Source organism: Phlebotomus papatasi, chromosome 1 (genome assembly GCF_024763615.1).
Source record: "Phlebotomus papatasi isolate M1 chromosome 1, Ppap_2.1, whole genome shotgun sequence".
In the NCBI taxonomy this organism is placed as follows: domain Eukaryota; kingdom Metazoa; phylum Arthropoda; class Insecta; order Diptera; family Psychodidae; genus Phlebotomus; species Phlebotomus papatasi.
The window spans coordinates 4,127,826-4,150,708 of NC_077222.1; the positions used below are offsets into that span (position 1 = coordinate 4,127,826).

General features: G+C 32.9%; 1 protein-coding gene across 1 annotated transcript in view; it reads right to left on the reverse strand.

The window, feature by feature from the left end:
- The window catches only part of LOC129798494 (uncharacterized), a 175,979-nt gene that overhangs the window by 26,109 nt on the left and 126,987 nt on the right, over positions 1-22,883 (reverse strand). The window contains exons 7-8 of the mRNA XM_055841669.1: positions 20,044-20,168; positions 4,499-4,627 (exon numbers count right to left, since the gene is read on the reverse strand). Coding sequence (XP_055697644.1) covers positions 4,499-4,627; positions 20,044-20,168 — 254 coding nt within the window. The remainder of the gene's footprint in view (positions 1-4,498; positions 4,628-20,043; positions 20,169-22,883) is intronic.

The following is a 22,883-nucleotide window of genomic DNA, read 5'->3' on the forward strand; positions in this document are numbered from 1 at the left end:
AATTGCTCTAATTTTTCAACAATAAAGATTATTTGGAAAAATTTGACTTAGTATTGAATTATTAAGGACAAATGAATTATTACATTCTGAAAAAGCAATAAAATTGGTTGCTATTAGGATTTTGAGGCGGTCGGGAACTGGGCTAAACCCTAGTCTAAAGACCGCTTAAGGCTTGTACTTCTTAGTAGCCTTCTTTTTCTCTTAACTTATCCCATTTAAAACGCTGAGTAAATCTCCAAGTTCCGAATTACTTCATTTTACCTTTTTATTTTATAATTTAAAAAAAATCATAATATAAAATTTCAGAAAACCGTAAATGAGAATAGGATTTATCTTTAGATACTACAGGTATTTAAAAATGGAATGAAAAGGAAAAAAATAGTTTAATAAAATTGTTCCTAATGCTTTTTTGTAATATTCTTTTCAATGAAGAATTCTGAAATTGAAGAATTTACTAGGATTCCTTAAGTCCTTAGGCCTTAAAATCATCAATAATCGAATTGAGAGATTCAGATTTAAGAGGCTCTGCTGTATTTAGATTTAGATTTTCTTTCAAAGGCTTTGAAACTTCCAACCTGGTAGCATCAGTCTTAATCAGTAAAGTGCTTATAAATTGATTCATCTTGAACAATTTCAAAAAATCTTTTCCATTTGTCTGAAAGCTTGAAACAGAGCTAAAGACGAAACGGTAAAAGATATCAAATTTCGATTTACGTATATCTTCGACATCTTCGTCTCCTAACATAAGTCGATATTATCTAAAAAGAGAAAAGTTTTTCCTATAGTTTTTTCAGTCCTCTTGCGCCTCCAAAACCAAGTTTTTTGGTTTATTACGAAAGACACTCTTTTAGACTTCTTAGGAATCTTTGAAACTCAGTAGGCAATCTCTTCGTCCATGTATGTTAATGGCCTCAACAAAGCATAGCCAACATATTAGTAAGAAGGGGGATCAAATATAAAATTATACTAAGCAGTAGGGGAGACTGGGGCAAAATTTGTCAGAACGAAAATTTCAATATTCACTATTTTCTAAAATAAAAGAGATTGAGGCTTGAAATTTTTATAATAGATAGCCTTCATGAACCTTCTTAAACTTACAAAGTTTCAAGGGATTCGAGGACAGATTATTTAAAATGAAAAATAATGAAATTTTGAGCCCTATTTTTGGAATATTTGGCTTACAGAAAATATGAATACTGATTAGATCAATTTAAGCACATTTCTCGTTAAGATAGAGAAAAATTATCTTTGACAAAGTTGTAGAGGAATAAATTTCCTATAAAAATTTGTCTATTTGATATTTTTAACGTTTGCGAAAGTAAAACGTTACAAATTATCCGAAGACTGACAAAATTTGCCCCAGCAATTTTGAGAATCTCCACAAAATCGATTTTTAGAAAATGATTCGAAAGTTCGAAAATCACATTTCTTTCGAGATAGAGGAAAATAGTCTTCTGCAACGTTGTAGAACAGTAAATTTCTTATAAGAATATGCTCATTATAAAACGTTTAAGTTTTCTCAGAGCTCGTGAAAGAATTAAATATGCGTTTTGACAAGTTTTGCCCCAGTCTCCTCTATTTAGGAAAATATTTTTGGAAAGTTATCCCCCAAAGAATCGTATTTTAAATGCAATGAACAAGAGTTTTCTCAGAAGATCTTAAAATATTTTATGTTATTCTTTTTTGATATATTTTTTCATTAGTTTATCGAAAAATTAATATTATATTTAACTTTCATTAAAAGATTTCTTACAAGTTTTGTACTTTTAAATTATTTAAAACTTTTCCAAATGGAGTTTTCTTTTTAAAAATTGGCTGAAGATATTATCAAAAAAAAAAAAACTATAAAAGTTTGATAAAGAAAAATATTTTTTTTAAAAACAATTTAAATTCCAATCCTGATGAAGCTTATGGGATTCGCAAGCTAAGAGCTTGCTAAAAACTTCAAGAAAACATTTTTTTCAAAAATTGAATATAAAATGCTCATTTAGGTTTAGCCTGTCTGGATTGATAAGAAATTAGAGAAGTTAAGCCATATGGCTAAGCCTTAGGTCTGAAGAGCGTATTAGAGTCTCAAGACCTTTTTTTTTTTTTTGAAAAGCTCCTTTCATAAATTATATAAAAATTCAGTCCTAAAAAAATTATTTTGATTATTTTCTTGCACATGTAGGAAGCTTTAGAGTCTCTCTGTGTGGATGATCTTTTAAGAAGAGAGCTTTCTTTAAGAAAGGTTGAACAAAAGCTTCCTAAACACCTTCCAAAAATTCATTTTTATTCGCAAATTGAATGATTTGATTTTTTTTAGAAAGCTCATAAGATTCGACGAAAGCTCTTTCAAGACAGTAAAAGCACTTAAAGAAATGAAATTTTAGTATTCTTGATTTTTTTTAATTATTTGTATTTTTTTATTATTAAAATCGTGTAAGAATGGGGGCAATTGCCCCTCCCTGCCCTATCCTCGTTGCGCCATTGGGCCTCAGTTCACTCCTTTAATCGATTTTCCAACGTTAAATAAAAGTATGTGATTAATTAAGTCCTGTAAAATTCAAAGCAGTCAAAATTGCGCACTTAGCCGTTTTTTTTTTATGTTTTTCTTCAAGTTTATAAACCAATATAATTGAAAGTAAACCTGATTGAGCCTTAAAAAGAAAATTTACAGAGAGTTCAGCCATTCTGCAAAGCTGAGATGCTTTATCGTCCCTTTTACTGCTCGAAATCCACACATAGAAAAAATATTTTGCAAAATTAATGTTGCAAAAATGTTTGTGAAATCCTATTGGAGACTTACAAAATGCTCGTAAATCGTATAACCTACAAACAAGTTCGTAAAAGTTTGTACTTTCTTCACAAACATTGTTCGTAATATAATAACTTGACGAGCATTTATTGTACTTTTAGATTTTATAATTTGTTTGTAAATGTTCGTAAAATGTTCGCCAGGCAAACAAAAATTTACGAACAAATGACAACATTTTACGAACATTTTATGTGTGTATAGCAACATTTGCGAACAAATGTTTGTAAAAATAGAAAAAAGCTCGTCAAGTGATAATGTTACGAACACTGTAAAAAAAGTACAGACTTTTACGAACTTTTTTCTGGGTTATACATTTTACGAGCATTTCGTAAGTCCCCAATAGGAATTCACAAACATTTATGAACAATTTTACGAAATATTTTTTTCTGTGCAGAGAGAGTAGTATTTATATCCCTTGATTTTTTTATTCCTTAAAATTTCCACCTTCCACCCACCGGGGACCACTTTCTTGATAAGTTTATGGCACTTTTTTTTGACAAGTGTTGGAATTTTTGACAAATCTGAACCGTTTCTAATCGGTTATGAACCGGTTATATGAACCGATAAATAAGTTTTGCTTGAAATTCAATTTTATCAGTCTTAAAACTATTTTGGGTGGTCTTTTGGGTGATTTATGAATCAGTTTAAATCGGTTCTGAACCGGTAAACGATGTGGAAATCCTTTTGAAGTATAGCATCTAAGGTCCTTGACACACTTCAGACTTAAGCCGAGAGACGGCTTAATAGAATGTGGTTTAACCATTATTTTTAATATAATTACGCTAAGCCGTCTCTCGGCTAATCCTCAAGTCTGTCAAGGCCCTAATACCAGCTTCAGACTGGAGGTTTAGCCCAGTTCCCGAAGATCTCAAAAATCTAAATAACAAGCAATTTTAGTAATTTGCCAAAATCTAAAGAATCATTTGCCCTAATAATCCAATCCTAAACAACAATTTTCTAAAAGATCATGTCAGATAAGGAATTAGAGGAGTTAAGCCAGATGGCTAAGTCCTAGGTCTGAAGCCCGTATAAGTCCCGAGTTAGAGCACTTCACAAAGCTTCGAACGTTTTGCAGTTTAGAGATTTTACTCAAGTAAAATATTTAACAACTTTAATCTATTTACATTAATTTTACCCTTAAACATCATGAAGACATAATTTTACGATGAAAATGAAGATGTATTTTATGCTTGACTTATTAGGAAGCCATAATTGTTTTACTAGTTATTACCAACTATTGATATATCCTCCTTAAATATTAAATTTTAGTATTGGATATCAAAGAGACCTCTAATTAATTTGTAGTCTTCAATATCAGCCAGAAACAATGATAATAAAGACGTGCAGAAAGGTATCATATTGTAGCATTGAGAGATGGTTATGTATCTCAAATAGGAATAATTTACCAATTAGTAGGGCAATTTGAGACGAAGCGTGTAATTAAACTCTCCACTAGATCTAATATTGCACAGAAATAGTTATATAATGTCGTTTTATAAAGGAATACTAAAATGGGTCAAATAGGAAATGCTTCTACAAATTGGACTATGTACACAATAAATCAATTCTACCCAAGTTCACTCTTCTGTACGCATTTCATCCCTCTCTCTGTGGTCTCATGCATTTTTTAGTGCTAGTACAGGTAATATCAACAAATGTATACTCTTTTCGCATTAATGTCATGTGCATAAATTCACCTACCGGTGAGCCAAAATTGTGTCCAATCTCATGGGCTAGTGTGACGTGGGATACAGCGGGTGGTACGTGCTTTCCATAATTCAGCAATGTCACAATTCCTGTGTTCAGTGACTTCAGTGAACCACGATAATGCTGCAAGACACAAAAAAGTGTTCCAATTAGAAAACAACATGTATTAGCACTACATTTTTTTTCTGTGGAGAATAAATAGAAGGATTATAAAGGGCGAAACTCTTCTATTTGGTGCAATTTGCACAGCAGCAGCGGTAGTGAAGAAAAAAAAGTACATAGAGAAACAACTCTTTCAGATATTATAATTAAACTGCAGTATTCAGTTCCAGTTAATATTTAAATAATGAGCTCCACAGGGAGCCATTTGATAAACAAATACTCTGTTGCACTCATTTACATTGTTCATTGAAGTAAACGAGATGAGATGCTTTTGCCACGAATATTATTAGCCCAGTTTACGAAAACCATTTACCGTACAGCATTTGCACCTATCTCAGACTTAAACACCTTTTCTAAATTCAATTACAAAAGGATCTTTTGAAAAGAAGAAGATGAATGGAAAAGAGGTTTTAAATACTGACTTATTGGGGGGGGGGTCATTGAAGACCTAAAGTCGCTATCTCTAACCGGTCCGTCCCTAGACCACTAACTGATAAAGAAAGTAGAGAAGTATGTAAACAGCCTAAACCTAACAGAATACCAATTATTGCTCTCTCTTTAAGTTTGAAATAATTGGCAGATACGGGAAAAAACTGTATACCGAGCCTGTACAATAGCTCTAAGCTGAGTTTTTAAAACTACCTATTTTGCGACAGGAAAGCTATTGAGTTTTCCAATAAATGTTAAGCTAACGTGACCTATTTTTAAGGCTTTCATATTGTGTAGAGGGATTATGTTGCTATACGTAAAATGGTTAGTATGCACATTTTTTATCAATTCCAATTCTATCACAAATTGGAAACCAAATTGGAAAGGAAAATAATTTTAGAGCAAAATTATCTCCTGTGGCTTTATGAAGTTCTTCGAAGGCAATTTTTACGTGTTTATGAACCTAATTCTTGTGCATTTGACCGGAGATCAAACAAAAATCAGACAAAATAGTGACAATATCCAAGATAATAGACTAACCAAGAAGTAAGTTGAGAAAGACGACCTTGTAGAAGATAATTTCAAAATGAAAAATTCGTTAAATTTCAATTAAAAATTCCTTCAAACAGCCACTGCAGAAGGCACGATACAGTGTCGAAAGCTCTGGAAACGTGAGTGTTTTAATTTTGGATTAAACCACCTCATCGACGTTCACCGGAAGGACAATTTTGTACTGAAATAGTAGAATAGACCGGAGATTACGACGTTATCACTATTTGACAGTAAATTCATGAAATCTCGTGCAGCGCACAGAAGAGAGATTCGCGCTAAGAAGTAGAGGGACAGATGGGTAAGCAGAATAGCTGCAGCAATATTCTCTTTCTCTCAAGCGCGGAAGTTCAAACTTAAATGATAAGAGCACATATACTCGATTTAATTCGCTCCGAGTATGTGTTGCTTGCATGAAGTATAGGGGTAAATTGAAAATTCACCAATTTATGACACCCATCCCCTAAATAGCACCGTGCAGCATCCCTAGGCAGGGTATTCCTTAAAGCAGGTTTGCAACAACATAAAGTTGCGTCGAGCAAAAACAGTCTATCGTATATGACCTATTAAAATATCCGGTTTTTGCCTTGAGAGCATAATTTATAAATCATCAATAAATATAATATCACAATTGCTAGCCTCCAATATAATATAGGTCATTTTTATGCCGCCTAGAATGTCTTAAATTACTGAAAAGTCATAAGAAGACGTGGTCTATTTTAAAAGTGATATACACAACAATTTTGAGACTATTAAAGCTTAGAGATTTCAGTGAAATATTTAACCTTCAAAAAGATTTTCTTTCTTAGCGGTTCTTAGTCATACATCAACTCTTTTAGAAGTAGAAAGTACGCATTAGAAAATCGAATGCCGCCCAGTAAAGCATTTTTTCACCATTAAAAACGACTTCTAGAACATAACTACCGTATACCTCGCAAACTTCAAAACCCAGGCAGGTTGTAACACGGTAAAGTTTAAAATGAAATCTAAGTCTCTTCAATGTTACTGGCCCGATCTGGAAAAGTCCCAATACTATTGCCTAAATCTATGCTTCCTTACTATTGCCAGCTCAGTCCCTAGACTCTCCTTCCCTCTGTGAGCGTCGTAAAAATTCTATTCTCATCAAAAATATTAAGACTTCACTTTCAAATTTCCGATACAGGTTTTTAAGATCCTCGCAACTTGAAGATAAAGTAAACTTTTCAATTCTGAGATAAATTTTTAAAGCCTTAAGTTTCGAAATTGTTCTTTTGATCAATGTTTAAGGATGTTATTTACTGATCGGACAAAATAGATCGGATCGTTGAAGACCAATTTTAAGTACTAGAATTAAAGAAAAGTTTACGAAAAGCAGGGGTGCTAAACCACATCTAACTCGCATCTACGGCAACTTCAATCTTCATAGTCCATCTTCATAGTGTAGCCGGGCTTCTACCCTGAAAGATTCCTTATGGCCTCTACAGACTAGATAAATTTATGTCCATATTGAAAGGCCTACGCTTCTTTAAGCTGTCTATACATTAGGAAAAATATGGATGAGTGGCTCTTCAATAATACTATTGATAAAAAGCTTCAATTATTGAAGAGAATTATTGAAGAAAATGCCTACACACAGGAACTAATTCGTTTCAATATTGACACTTTGTTTGATTTCTCGAGTCTTCTTGCGGTTCGACATTCTTTTTCGCGAAAATTTATCGTTTTACTCCTGTTTGGAAGGAAAAACTGCTAAATATGGACATGAATTCTTTGGTGTGTAGAGTAGAGGCCATTAGTGAGACCAAGGCTTATCGCGGCCAATTGCCAGGCAGCGGCTCAGCTCTGTGCTCCCATCTGAACTCTTCCAGGCCATGTTACCGACTGACTGACAGTGACTCCTGTCAGCCAATCCTGCGGGCAACAAAACTATACTGCCAATAAAAGGCCTTGCTTGGAGCGAGATGCGGGAAATATGATTTTTCCGCGAACCAGGGAAGGGCTCCATTTCGCTACCGGTGGAAAATCTCGACAACATTAGGCATTCTTTACTTCAGAGTAGAGAGCATATTGCAAATTTGGCATTTGCATGACAGCTTAGCTATTGTGAAGTTTGTTGCGTTTCAGGTTTAAGGATTAATGAAATTTCTCTTGAAGGATACGAATCAACTTACTTTATCTTAAAATTTCAAGGGATCATTTCAACTTCTTTTAGGCAAAGTTTCCAAAGGGGCGTGGCCTAAAATAATTTAGGGATTATTTTTTAAGTGTTAGCAAGGCCCTATAGAACAGTCAAACTTTCTTGTATTTACATTTCGGTGACGAAGCATATGCTAATGTAAGAACTTGGAAATAAAACCGTAAATCATTTTGTTAATACTGAACAGGAGAAATAGAACTTCTCTGTATTTGTCTTGTCAAACACTTTATGGTCGATAAAAAGGCATTATTAACAAATGCCAAGTTACGCAACAATTTTAATGTGATTACATTATTGACATAATAAACATTATCTACTTTGTATAGAATATTTCCCCGTTCAAATATAGAGCTATAAGCTTTGAGGCGTGTGAATTGGAATACCTTTGTGAAGTGGAACTTAGAGAATTAAATTACAATTTCAGTTTTAGCAAAAGCGCACAATATCTAACACACTATATTTTCCGTGCAAATTTCCTCCTAGATTCACCATAGAAACATCCTTTCAGTCAATATTAATTGTCAACTTTGCAAACAAAATGAAAGTGCTGTGACGGAAAGGAAAATTACATGCAATTGCACCAGCAATTTATGTTGTTAGAATATTGTGTGTGTACCTTTGGAATATGCTGTTCTTACCCCATAACATAACGACATTCAAACGAAGATTATAGTATGCACTTTAGTTATTTTAGGCACGTGCAATATACCAAACTTTGGCATTCTTCAACTCTACAACATAATGGGCAGTCTTTGCCTCCATGGGAGCTGTGCAAAGTACTTTAGTCACACATAAGCTTTTGTCTTTAAACCCCCCACAAATATTTTCCAGTGCATGAAGCTCAAATTTATGCCAAGCTAATATCATAGGTGGTGGAACATTAAACTGTGCAAGAATGCTCCATTCTGTTAAAACTATATTCCAGCTCCATGCTATGCTTACTTTATGACTCCTTGGAAAGTTGTTAAAACTTATCTTAGTGGTTTTTTGATGCTGTTTCTTCACTTGTAAAATTTTTTAATTTACAAAATTGCTGCCAACACCAATATTAACGACAGAGTTAGATGATATTGCTTGTCAAAAGGACAAGATTGAATTTATTGTGTATCCTTCAGAATATCTTTGGAGTTTAATTTAGAGAAACATCCACTATGATTGTCTAACATTCATAGAAAGCATTATTTGGATAAATGTGAAACAATGTTGGATGTAAATATTATGTTGTCAAGTAAATTTTCACCACAAAGGACAACATCCAGCGAAAGGATACCACACAAGGAAAATAAACGAAATTCCAAAATGGAATGTAGTTATTTCAGTTGGTCGATTGTTGTACTTCTACAACACCAAAATTACTCCTTGTCTTCCTTCCCTCACATTATTGTGTTCCATATTTGCTGCTACCAAGAGAACTCATATATGCAACCATGAGACATTATAAAATGATAAGCAACATGAAATGACTTCAAAATAACAAAAGTTTCTACTGTAAAATTTGATTATCAACAATATAATCTTGAATTAACAATCATCATTTCACTCGACACTCTTTTGTAAAATTACTATCTGCGAATTGTTGAATGCAAAATGGGAATTTGTTGCATTAAATTTTAATTATGGACATTTCACAATTTGCTAATATGTAACAAAATTATTTATAATATGACGCATTCAATAATTAAGCTTATAATTCTCATTTCCCAACACAATTTGTAAAGCAGTTTTATTATTCAAATTACCATATATTCAATAAAAGTTAATAATCCTGACTAAAATACTAATTATTGTTTACTTTTTGCAAACTAATTTGTACCTTCAACAAATTTATGTTGGCAACAAAGCTTTATTAAAATTAAATACTAAATTACATTATGTGCGGCCCAAAATTTGTCACCGACCTTATGCATGGAGGCATAAAATACTTCATGTCACCATGCATAAAATAAAAAGACAAACAACCCGGCTAACGCAAGGTAAGCTGTGCATTGTCAATGCTCCTAGTCTCCTGCATTAGATAAGAAAATAAAATAAGTCCTTTATAAGTACTTCTTAAGTCCTTAGTTAATGCAGTTTTCAAGCGAAAATAGCGACACGTAGCGACAAAAAGTGTAAATTAGAGTAAAGAGTGAGACAATCACATTTTAACCGTTTGAGAGAAAGAAACGGGTGGTTCATCATTTTTTCATAACCTAAAATTCTTGAAAAATCGCCCATGTGTTTCGTCGCCTCCATGCTTTGTATTTTCAGTGAAGAATCAGTTTCCTCACTTGAAAACCTGCAAAATGGCATTAATCAGGGTGAAAGGAACACCTATTGATACTTTAAGAACTTGTGTCAGGACTTATTGACACTCTACTCTGTACCATTTAGAATACGAAATTTGAACATTTATCCTTATCGAAAAACGCAGATTAATAAACAAAACGTTATATTACTTAGTTTTTATTGAATGCACTAAATAAATTTCAACATTTTGACAAAAGTGTCAATAATGGTTCCCTGTCGAAGAAGTGTTCCTTCAATCCTAAACTACAAACCCTACAAATCATCACTGAAGGCTCTACTTTGATTTGGTAAGTAAGTGTAATTGAAAAATCTCTCCATGTACTGTTTAACCTCCGATCCAGGAATGCAAGTAGGTCAAAAGAGTCTTTGAATTCAAGAAATCGTCCTTTTAGTAGTGCCTGCAATTATCGGGGAGTGCAAGTGGACCACAACAATCTCAAATTCAAGATATCTTTCCTTTAGTGATTGCAACTCACGATTCGGAAGTATAAGTGCACTATAAGGGCCGTGAAATTCAAAAAATCATCCTTTTAGTGCCTGAAACTCACGACCCGGGAGTGCAAGTGCACAACAAGTGCCTTGAAATGGCAGAAATCGTTCTTTCAGTGCCCGCAACTCACAATCAGGGTATGCAAAAGGACCACAAGAGCCTCAAAATCTAAGAAATCTTCCCATAATGATTGTAGTTTACAACCCTGGAGTGCAAGTGGACCACAAGAGTCTCAAATTTCAGTGCATTGATCAATCTTTAAAATTTTCTAGCAATCTTTAAAAACTTTAAGACTGTGAAGTAAATTTTGCGTACAATTTATTTAAACTTAAAATATCTCTTAGAATCTGAGTAAATGAAATATGATTTATATAAGCTTCAGGTTCTATTATAGGCCATGTAACATTATTGTAATGTCACACATTTTTGTGATTTTTGTGTTTTAATATATTTTTGAGAAAATAACTTAACTCTGTAACAGTATTTTCTTTAATTTGCGAAAAAAAAAGTTGCAAGAATATGTTTTCTAGGATAATTACGATCCAATAAAGTCGAAAAAACCATCCATGCTTCATTATCTCTTTTAGTTTATAGGAGTTAGGTGAGAAAATATTTTTTTTTCGAAAGTCTTTTTGCTTCTAAAATTCACATTTTATCATTTTTTTAAATTTATTTTTAAAATAAAATACACAAAGTAGAACGATATGTCTTTTAGTAAAAAATTAATTTATTTTAGTCAGATGACTTTAAATCGGTATTTTTCTTGAAATTGTAAATGAGTTTTTTTGCACAAATATTTTTTATTGCTTTTTTATCCGACCTGTCACAGAAAACTGGGGATAGCAGCCAAACGAAGAATCAAAATGAGTTCAAACTTTCAAGAGACGTTTATAAGACTATTACCAAGGACACTATAGCACTTTTAAATAAATGAAAACTTTGTAATCGCATTAAATGTGATTTTTGTTAAGACTGTCTTGAGACGGTCTTGCCAGATAGAGGGTTAAAAATTGACTAAAGAAAGGCTCTTCATTAAGTGTATTTAATTAAGTACTTATTAAGCTTAATTAAAGACTTTGGAAAAGGCCATAATTAAGTACTTAGCATTAAGACTAAGTCATGCTAATTTTTTCGACATTCGCCACAAAACGCTGACGTTTGTCTCATTTTCATGTATTTTTTAAGTAGTTGGATGTTTTATAACTCCTAAAAATTAAGTAATTGATCTAAGAACTTAATACTTAAGTACTTCATAAGTATAATGTGTTAGCCGGGTAATAAGTAAAAATAAAAGCAAGGTAGAACCAATTTTGTTTGAAAACATTTGTTTCACATTTTCTCGAGCAAGCATACAATTTTGTTTCAGGAATCATAAACTGTTCAAAATAATTTTTTAAAACAAAAATGATTGTGCATTTGTCAATATGCTTGACATTGTTTGACATGTATTTGACATTTCCGAGAAAAGAATTGAAATACCCTTTTAACTATATGGCTTACTCTTTCAGTTTTGAAAAAGGAAATAATTAGTTGTGAGAGGAAATAAATATAATTCTAGTCATCTAGCTCTCTCTCATAGGAAATTTTGAAAACATTTTTACAAACAAAAATTATTGTGCGTCGGGCATAAAGCAAAATATAACTTGTTTAGAGAATAAAATTAAACGGAAGCACTCTTCTTTGAACAACAGATACCATGCATGTGCGCTGATCATTACAGGCAATTTTGAATGCATGTTTACAAATAAAAGTGAAAAAAAGTTGTGACCAACGCACAGTAATGCCAAACGCACATTAACTTTTGTTTTGTGAACATGTTTTCAGAACTGCCTATGAGAGTAAGCGAGTTGACTAGATTTAGATCTCTTTCACTCTCACTGAAATGTGAAAAACATGCTTTCAAAATAAAAGTTATTGTGCGTTGGGCATAATGAGAAAGAGCGAGATCTAGACCTAGTCATCTCGCTCACTCTGACATTCAGTTTCAAGAAGATATTTCCAAAACAAAAGTTATTGTGCGTTGGGCATTAATCAACTTTGTTGGTTTTTTTATTGTTCTTTAATCATCAAAAAAATAATTACTATATATTTTATTCATTAATTGTATAAATTACATTTAGATGGTAAACAAGAAAGTTTTTTTCGGCAACTATTTTTTCATGATTTCTATTTCCTTTTTACCGATTCTGTTCATGTTAACGACTCACAAGGGTGCACGGAAGAACAACCATTAATTATGAGAGGAATGATGTATGAAATAAAAATATATAAAATTATTCCTTTTCTCTCTCTACTACCCTAATCCCACTACTTCTATCTTGTTGACTTTTCTTTGGAAACACCAATCCGTTTTCCTCTCTGCCGCAGTTAGAAATCTTTGTGAAAAAAAGACACATATTTGGGGGGAGAAAATCCATCCCTTTGTTTGATCAGAGGATGGACGCAAGGATGACTTCCGCTTCTTTCAGTAGAGCAAAAATAAACAAGATTTACAGTGACATAATTTGTCTGTCCTCTGTTAGATTTTTCTTACTATGAAAGGTTATTCTTCATCGTTTACATAGAAGGGAATTATGAGCTTTCTTTTCAGGACTTCTACGAATTCTTCTATCTATATCATTGTCCAAATACTAAACCCTTATGATATTTTATTCAGTGTACAATTGTGGAGATTGTTAGTATGAAAATGTTTCAATTTACTTTTCTCTTTGTTATGCAATTTTAATTCATTTTTCTTTACATAATAAGCTTTCCACGGAACTTTCGTCATGTCAAAGTTCTGTGTTGCATTTAAGCTCCGTGTGAAGCTTCTTATAGAAGGTAGACAGTTTATTTATCAACAATTTATTGTAATTACTAGCAACACTTTGACTCTAAGCTTAAAGTTATATGTAGCGCCTTTACAGGGTCGTATGTTCATTTTAAGTACTTTTCGGGAGACGACTTGAAAGACCAAATTCCAGTAAGGGAAAGTTCCCATGCTTTGCACGGTCCCAAGTTTCAGAATGACAAAATTTTTCCTATTGTTCCTATAGTTTTTAAAATATGGGTGTAATGATCATGCAAAGCATACGGGCCACTTTCCCCAACATTTAAAAAAAAGTGTCCTAAAGTTCTCATCGATTAAAGTTTAATTTATTTTCTGGAAAATTATTAAAATGTCATTAGGATAAGTGTACCAAATTTCGGCCAGCTTGAAATTCCGGCCACTTTTTTGGTTTCCCGAATTTCCATGAATTTTTAGTTTTTGCATATTTTAGAGATTATACAATGCAAAAGAATAACAAAAAATGTAGCTTCGACAAACGAGATGATGTGAAAAAGACATGGGAAAAATTCCGGAAGTGTAAGGACCTATGAGAACGAAGGTGTCCGAAATTGGCCACTAAAGCTATGTCTACATTTTTATTCATTTTAAAATTTATTAGGAATGACTTTAAAGAAAATAAAGAGGATTAAACATGTCTACAAGGTTCTAAGCAATACTCCTCATGAAGAAGTAATAAGAAAATCAATTTGCATTAAAAAAATATTACATTTCAAACTTAATATTTTGGCGCTTGCATGCAAACTGTGCCGAAATTTGGCACACTTACCCTATTGTTCAAAAATTTTCTAAAAAAAAAGTTGTTCAGATATTTTCGTAAAACAGATGCATATTTGATAACTTTTCTAATAGAAAGAAAAACAAAAATCAAGAAAAATCCACGTGCACCTGTGGAATCAAAAAGAAGCGATATATTCAATTTTGAACATAAGTGACTTGTAAATAGGTGAAAAGAAAATAAAAAAAATCTGTACTGAAAAAGCGCCATAATTTCATAAAATGTGAAACGTGTCCCTAGTCTAATTTAATTCCAACCATAATTCATAAATTATTTATTATCTACCTAAACCTAAAGCCTCCGGTGGTGGTTGGTATATCCCCACAGGAATACAAAACCTACACCGGAATCGTATTTCGTAGCGTCAAGGAGAGTTAAAACACATCTTTTCACACAATTTACAATTTTTTTTCCTTAAATGAGTATAAAGCAAATGTTCAACAACTCCCATCCCGGTAAACGAAGTTAAACAAATTCCTTTTGTTAAGAATAAAAACTTTTCCTCTACATATACTTTTATACAACATGTGGATATAAAAAGTCTGTATTCCAAAAAGGAATAATGAAAATTCCTCCTTCTTTGTATTGCTACGCTTCATGGACAAAGAAGGAATTTTCCAAAACAAAAAAAAATAGCATAACAAATGAATATTTTTACAACAAAAGGCACAAAATTATCCTGTAAAATAGAATCATAGTTCGCTATGTTTCTAACAAAATAGGAATTGCAAAATAAAGCTTGATTTTACAATCTTGTTGTGTTCTTGAGAGAGCAAAAAAAATCTATATTCTCCATCTGTTACAGAATTGAGCACCAAAAGAGGCAATATGTGGAATATTTCACATAGGGAAGCATAAATTACCATGAATCTTTGGGGGGAGTGAAATTGAACTCATAATGGTAACACACTATGAGAAACTTTCCCACCCATCATTAGCCCCCTCTTGCAATTATATCCTTTTCGGCTGTAAGTGTTAAGTATGTTTCGATACACCATGTTTTGTAAGTTTCACAATTATCAATCCATATACAAAGTTCCCTTATAGTTTTCTTAATTAACCACAGAACTTTCTGCATTATGCTAGATATTACAGATGGAAAATTAGTTAATTACTACCTATTTTTTTTTATTTCAATGTAATTTGCACTACGCACTGCACAGATTGTTACTCAAAGTTTCAGACAATTTTGTTCTTTGTTGCTGAACTAATAGTATCCCTGTATTAGGTAATATTACTGCATACGCTTCCATCCGATATTACCGTAAGTACTGTTGTATCCTTATTCGATATTGCCTAATACTTAATCATGTAAAACTAATAAAACTCAATTCCGAAATCTGAACTAATATAATCTCCAATTAAACTGTTCTTCGAACTTTCAGAGTATCAAAAAAAAAACTGTTTTTAATGCAAAATGTTTTTTTTATATTCGCTAGGGTAAGTGCGCCAAATTCCGGCCAGCTTGCAATTTCAGCCACCTTTTTTGTTCCTCGAATTTCCATGAACTTTTAGATTTTACATACTCTAGAGATTATACAATGCAAAAGAATAACAAAAAATGTAGCTTCGACAAACAAGATGACGTGAAAAAGATATTGGAAGAATTCCCGAAGGACAAGGAACTATGAGAATGAAGGTGGCCGAAATAAGGCATCAAAGCTATGTCTAAATTTTTATTCATTTTAAAATGTATTAAGAATGATTTTAGAGTAAATAAAGATGGTAAACTCTTTACAAGGTTCCAAGCAACACTCTTATAAAAGAAAGAATAAAAAAATCAATTTGTATTAAAAATATTACATTTCAAACTTGAGACTTTGACGCTTGCATGCAACTATGCCGAAATTTGGCACCCTTACCCTATTTATATTTTAAAAATTTACTCTTATATCTCAAAAGATTTTTGTTTTCGATTTCTTATCGAATTAGAGACAAAACAGAAAGGTATCATCTTGCGGCATCCAGTTATTATTATTAATCGTATCGAGACACTTTACTTCTATTAAACGTAATCTTTACAACGTGCTCGTGTTGGAAGAATCTGCTTATCGTAGATCGCCCAGGAACGCCTTCCTCGTAATATTTAAGCTTTTTCCATGTTCCGGAGTTTTTGGGCAGAGGCAGTGCATTTTATTAAATATGTTTTATTTGCACCGGGCGGGAATCACAACACTGTGAGTCAAGCCGGGAATCTATCCGCCCAAGAGCCAACGCTCTTGCCTATTGCGCCGCCGAGATCCCCGCGACATACGGTGATCCCCTTAAAAGTCAACAAGTCCTTTCCCTCCAAAACCAAGTTTTTTTTATTATCAAAAACGGTTGCAGTGATATTTCATTTTTGATTATGATTTAAGGAATGAAATTTAAAAAGCTACAGCTATAGGCACTCACATGCTCTTATAAACTTTCTTCTACGCCTAATTCTTTTCCTTCTGGATTTCTATGAAGTATTAATCTCTTATATTAAATTTGATTTTTCTCTATTAATTAACTTATTTATATTTTCTTAAATCTATTTTTAAGTATCTCATTTCTTCTTCCGCTTCTAATTCTGAGCTTAATGAACTTCTTTTCGAGCTTTTCCCTTGTTCTATGTTTATTATTGCTGTTGAAATAATGAACATAGAATCTATGAATACTAATTATATCTCACCTGACAAGTAACTTCGTTCACTAAATTAAATTTGAGCGATTCACTGAACCACTCCTCTTTTGTCTTGGTATTAGAAATTTAATAACCTTTAGAGAATTGTCAGTAACTTAAAGACCCTAAACTTTTTTTTATAATCATCTCCGTACGAAAAATTGGAAAAATACCTGTTTTACATTATAGGCTTAAAAACAAAATTAAATAAGAATTGTAAGGACATGTACAGACCTAAGAATAAACCGAACCGGTCTAATACCCCAAAAGAATCAGGTTGATCTTGGTGAATAATCGGAATAATCTGTAAAATTTGGTCTTAAATAAAGATTGGATTAAAAGAAATTCACCCAGAGGACCTTTCTTCGATAATCCGATAAGAGATTGAGAAAAATCTTCACAGCAAATTGCACATGCTTAATATTCTCGAGCATCAGCCTGATAGTTTATTCGGCCCCTAAGGGCCTTGACAGACCTGAGGATTAGCCAAGAGACGATTTAGCATAATTATATTTGAAATAATGCTTAAACTTCATTTCCATCATTTTTCACTAAGTCGCCTCTCGGCTTAAGTCGTAAGTGTGTTTAGGGCATAACTCTTTCCGGAACGCTACATATTCAGAGAGCCAATTTAACGAAAATTTTATCAAAAATATTTAGGGTCATGACTTCAGACAGCTCATGCAAAAATATCCTAGTAATCTGATTATTTTTTTTTCAGAATTTCCGTTCTATGGTTTCTCAAAAAATGCAAAAGAATTTAAGGGATTATATCTAGTTGAACGCCTAAAATTAACGGCCTTTTTCATAATTTTTTTGCGAATTTGATGAACCGATCAATATGAAACTTTCAGGGATTATATTACGTATGTCTCGAGGAGCAAAGAAACCGTTCTTTATTTTAATTTTGAGTACGAAATGGCGGTCGTAAAGTTAATGGATTGAGGATCGATTTTTTAAGGTACTGTGTGGCAATCAGTAACTCGGATAATTTTTATTCGATTGACTTGATATATCCATGGTAGCTGCTTAAAATTGATGGCGTATTCCCCCTAAAGAAGTACACACGATTATTAAGAAATATTGATTTGTGCAATTTTGGAAAAACATTGAAGTTAAAAAAAAAACGATTTTTGGAGCAACAAAATACGTTTATTTACCAAACTTAATATTTACGTTTACCAATTTTAATAATCGTGTGTACTACCATAGAGATTCTACTAATCAACCACCCTAACAATTTCAAGTCAATCGGACAAGACTTACGCGAGTTCTACTGCTAGCCGCGCTTTAAAACGTAATTTTGAGAAAAACGCGTTTAAAGTTTTACTACGTGTAGAAAACCGGAGGCAGTCAAAATCCAAAAAGCCAAAATCCCGAATGTTCATAATCCTGTAAGGGATGAAATTATATGGAGGAAAATGTTTAGAATAATTTCCCAAGACACTTTTAAGAATTAGGGATTTTGGCTTTCGGGATTTTGGTCCATTCTGGATTTTGACTTTCGGGTTTTTGGCGTTCGGGATTTTGACTTTCGGGACTTTGACCGCTACCCGTAGATGTGTTTTCGTTCGGAGTACTTCAAAAATTTGTTGTTTTTAGGTGCTTAAAATTTCTTTTCAAGAATAGATCAACTACATCATTCTTAACATGTTTTTACGTCAGTTATGCATAAAAAATAAAAATGGCCAACCAAAGATTTCAAGTGAATATAACCCATATAACCCCTTGATTCAAGAATGTTGAAAATGTGGTACATTAGATGCAGGTGACTGGCCTCTGGGGATGACTTTGTCACCCTGCAGTTCTTAAGCTTTCCTTTAATCCTAGCACTTAATGATGGTCTTCACCGATCTAATTTACCATGTCCGATCGGCGAAGATGATGGAGACCATCCTTAAATGCCAGAATGAATGAGCTAAGTCATCTCACATGTTATCCTTAAATCCACGGGAGACTTCGTTGAAAAACCCTTGTCTACTATCCGAAAACGCTTCGCAAAGCCTGAGAAACCCCAGAATTGCATCGTGAAACCCGAGAAACTAGAAACCCTTGTCAGTCAAAATGGGAATGAATTACCCCTTGCTTATGTCAGTACAGGCTTTAAGCATTTTAATAAATGATAAAGCTTAACCAACATTATAAATCGCATGAGAACTTGGATGCAAAATTATTGCTTAATAGTTTTATAATCTTAGTTTGATAAGTTTTAAAATTTTCACTTTTTTGCATTTTATGATTTGCAGATGAGCAATTTTGAAAATAATTTAAACGTCCTAAGATAATGATCAGAATGGCAAATAGTTTGAGATAGATTTACATCTTCAACGTGTCCCAAAGAAGGACATTCAGAAGTAGAGGCTTAAGTGAGATTTATCAAAGTTCCCATTATTTTCCTTGGGATTGGAAGCATCCAACCCGCAAGGAGAGTAATCTACCCAGCCTAGAATATAACACATTGCATATTGCCCATATATTGGATGAAGTACAGTGATTAGTCATCTAGAGATAACAAAACCAATCCACACACTCTCTATTATTTGCCCATTGGGACGTTGTATTAATTACTATGGTATTAATATTTCATGGAATTCCAATAAAATTAATCCTCTATCTAAGGTCTGAGTAACATAATTTTCTTTCTCGCCAATAAATTGCTTTTTTTATGCTGTCGCTATTTATATATTGTTTATGCTTATTCGTGATAATCAAACAATATCCCCAGAGGTATATTAATTTTTATCAATTGCACTGCATTTTTTTTGCCAGTGATTTTTCTCTAGCTTTCCCAAATGTATTCGTGTATGTTTGGTATGTGAACACATCACGAGGGCATTTGCATTTAATTTCAATTTTTCTTTCTGATAGATGGCACGCCATTTACAATACATCAGTGAAACGATATAATTTGTTTGTTTTCAATGCAAGGAAAATTTATCGTGAAGAAGCGATATTTTACTTTTTTCAAATAAATCCTCAATCAAATGCAGTATTTTATCAAGAATAATTGAAAAAGAAATTGGGTTGATTTTTTTTGGAAGTGTCATAATTTATCTGGATTTGTCATGAAAAATGAAAATATATGAATAGAACTAATTTAATAACAATAAATATTCTGTGAATATTTAACTATAACAAAAATTTTCAATTTGAAATTGAATTAAAGGCGAAAAACGTGATTTCATTTGAACTTACCCCATTCTTCTCGCACACTCCACCAGCATTTTTGAGATCACCCGTCCACGCCAGGCCAAGAGTTCCCATCTCAAAATCCCGATAAGTGAACATGTACGCCAGACAGAATGCATCGTAATCTTCCTCTGAAAAATATGAAAAATATAAAATGCACACATATTGAAAAATTGAATTATAAATCCTAGTTAGTTTTTCAATTCAACTGAAATATTATTCTGACAAAAGAATTATTGGATTACAATGCTAGAGATAAACGTGCCAGATATTTGTGAGAAAAAAAAGAAAACCATGTGAAATTTTAAATTGACCTTTCAACTATATCTTCTGGAAAATTGTCAAAAATTGCTCGTTTTTAGAAATTGCTAAAATTTGCCGTGTTTTTGATTTTCAACAAAAGACGTGTCCTTTCCCCCAATTGAAGCCATGAGTATGAGAAAAGGGAGAAAAGCTCAACGAATTGTTCAACCTTTCACCCGAGAAGCTCTTCGACCAGACACCAAAGTTTTACCACCCCCCAAGTAAGGTTGTTTCCCCACAGTTTTTTTTTCTTTGCTTTCACGGGTATTAGAGGGGAAAATGCAAGAAGAAAAGTAAAAGCAAAAAACATAAAATTCTCAATGTTTCGCACAAAGCTTTTTCACACATTTCCCTCCCTCCTCAAACGGCATTCTACTTTTAGCAACTTTACGCTTCGTCATTTTGATGATACCATGAAGAAGCCACACTCCTTCATTCCGTAACACAGAAACACATTTTCCTACAACAGGACTATTCAATAGATTTGACCGTATTTATTCAATCCTCGATGTCAAATACGTTCATACGGCGACCACTCAGAATATAAGTCGAACAACTCGATTTTTTACACAAATTTTATTCGTTTTTTGGATACTTCTTTATACCCTTTACATTTCCAGTGAATATTAGGGGAAGTGTGCCAAATTTCGGCCAGCTTCTAATTTCGGCCACTTTGAGTGTAATTTCGGCCATGCAAATAAATTAATTAAAATTATGTATGTAATCTTCGAATTGTCAATGAATTCATTTTGCTTTCAAATATTTATTCATTTTAGGATGTATTAACACAAAGACAGTTAAATTTTAGGTATAATTTGAATTTAAATAGCGTTGTAAATACTCAGTGTGGAAAGAGTCTTACAAAAAATGTGACAGATCGATTTTGTCTTTAGCAGTCTTGTGATTTGTGGTGAAGTGCAAAAGGTTTTCCTTCGGTGTTTTTCATGAAAATTGATTAGTTTTCATTAAAGATTGTTTCTGTTTATGTTAATAGTGAATCAATCTTTAAATTTCGGGTAAAATTTCCCAGCTGGATACTGTATTTCGCGTAAAAAAGTATATACTTTGTGAGCGTCTCTCCGGTGAGGTAGTGTTGGATATTTCGGCAACGTCTTTTGCTTTCCTAAATTTCTTATTCATTTTATGTTTTCTCTTTCAATTTATGAATTCTACAATGTCCAGAGAAAAAACCATCGCTTCTATGAAAAAGATGATGTGTATAACGCATTGGAAGAGTTCAGGAATGGCAAATTGCTACGGGAATCTGCGCGTAAATTTGAGATGCTACTCTTCAGATGTTTAGGACAAATTACACGGAAGATCTCAGGGCTTGTGGGTCATATAAACGTATTAAATTTAATATTAAACTCTTTCCGTTTGACGTTTTGAAATTTTCTATCCGTTGCGTCACAAAATGTGGTCAGAAAAAAGGTGGCCGAAAATTCACACAAAGTGGCCGAAATACTACCCAAAGCAATGTTCATATTTTTATTAATTTTTCAATATTTTAGAAAGTGATTTAAAGAAAACAAAAATGATAAACTAGTCTTGAAGGTTCCACACAACCCTCCCGTAAAGGAAGTAACAAAAAATATCAATATTTATTAAAAATATTGCATTTCAAACTTAGGACTTCGGTGCTTACATGCAACTATGCCGAAATTTGGCACACTTACCCTATACTTGAAAGATAATTATTTTCAAAATTCTAGAAATTTCAAATCTAAAAAAATTTATACTCTGCACGAAAAATCTCAGCTTCAAATCGCTTTAATGTAAAATTTGCCTACTGCGAGTTATTCGTTTCTTTTTCTGAGTGGTCGATGTAGCTAGAGACTAAACGGTTAGAGATGCGGACATGAAGAATTCAAAAGACTCTCCATAAATCAACTACCAGATCGCTAAAATTTTCTCGAACCACTCTCCTAACCTTTAGAACTAGAAAAAGGGTAGATGTTAATGACATGACCTTCAACTATTCGAATCGAGATTTTCCAAGGTCGAAAGTGAAATGGTGCTGCTGTTAGCAGTAGGGGAAAGTGACCTGCCTTCGAATGCGGCAGCCTTTGAATATTTCAATTTTTCTCTTATTTTCCAAAGCAAAAACCCTATTCTCCAAACTACAGTCAATACAACTAACTATTTTCTATTAACTTCGATTAACAAAATATCATTTTTGCTTTGGGAAATAAGAGAAAAAATAAATGTTCAAAGGCTGCCGCATTTTTATTCAGATCTTTATAATATACGTAAAAATTGTACCAAATATTACAAAAATTGTAAAAAGACAGTGTAAAAATAGTGCCCCGTTCCCTCTTATGTCCTGTTCTGTTATAATCCTGACCGAAACCCTGAACGAGTCTCAGAGAAAGATTGCAAGAGTTGAGTGAGTTACTATAAAATTGTAATTTATTTAAAGATCTGAATAAAAATGGCTCCTTCTTTTTTGCTCCAGCCACTGATGAAGGCTTGGAGACCGAGTCGAAAGCTCTGGAGATAGTTGATGTGCTTTCCTGAGTGATTGTTTTTTCCGACGACTTCAG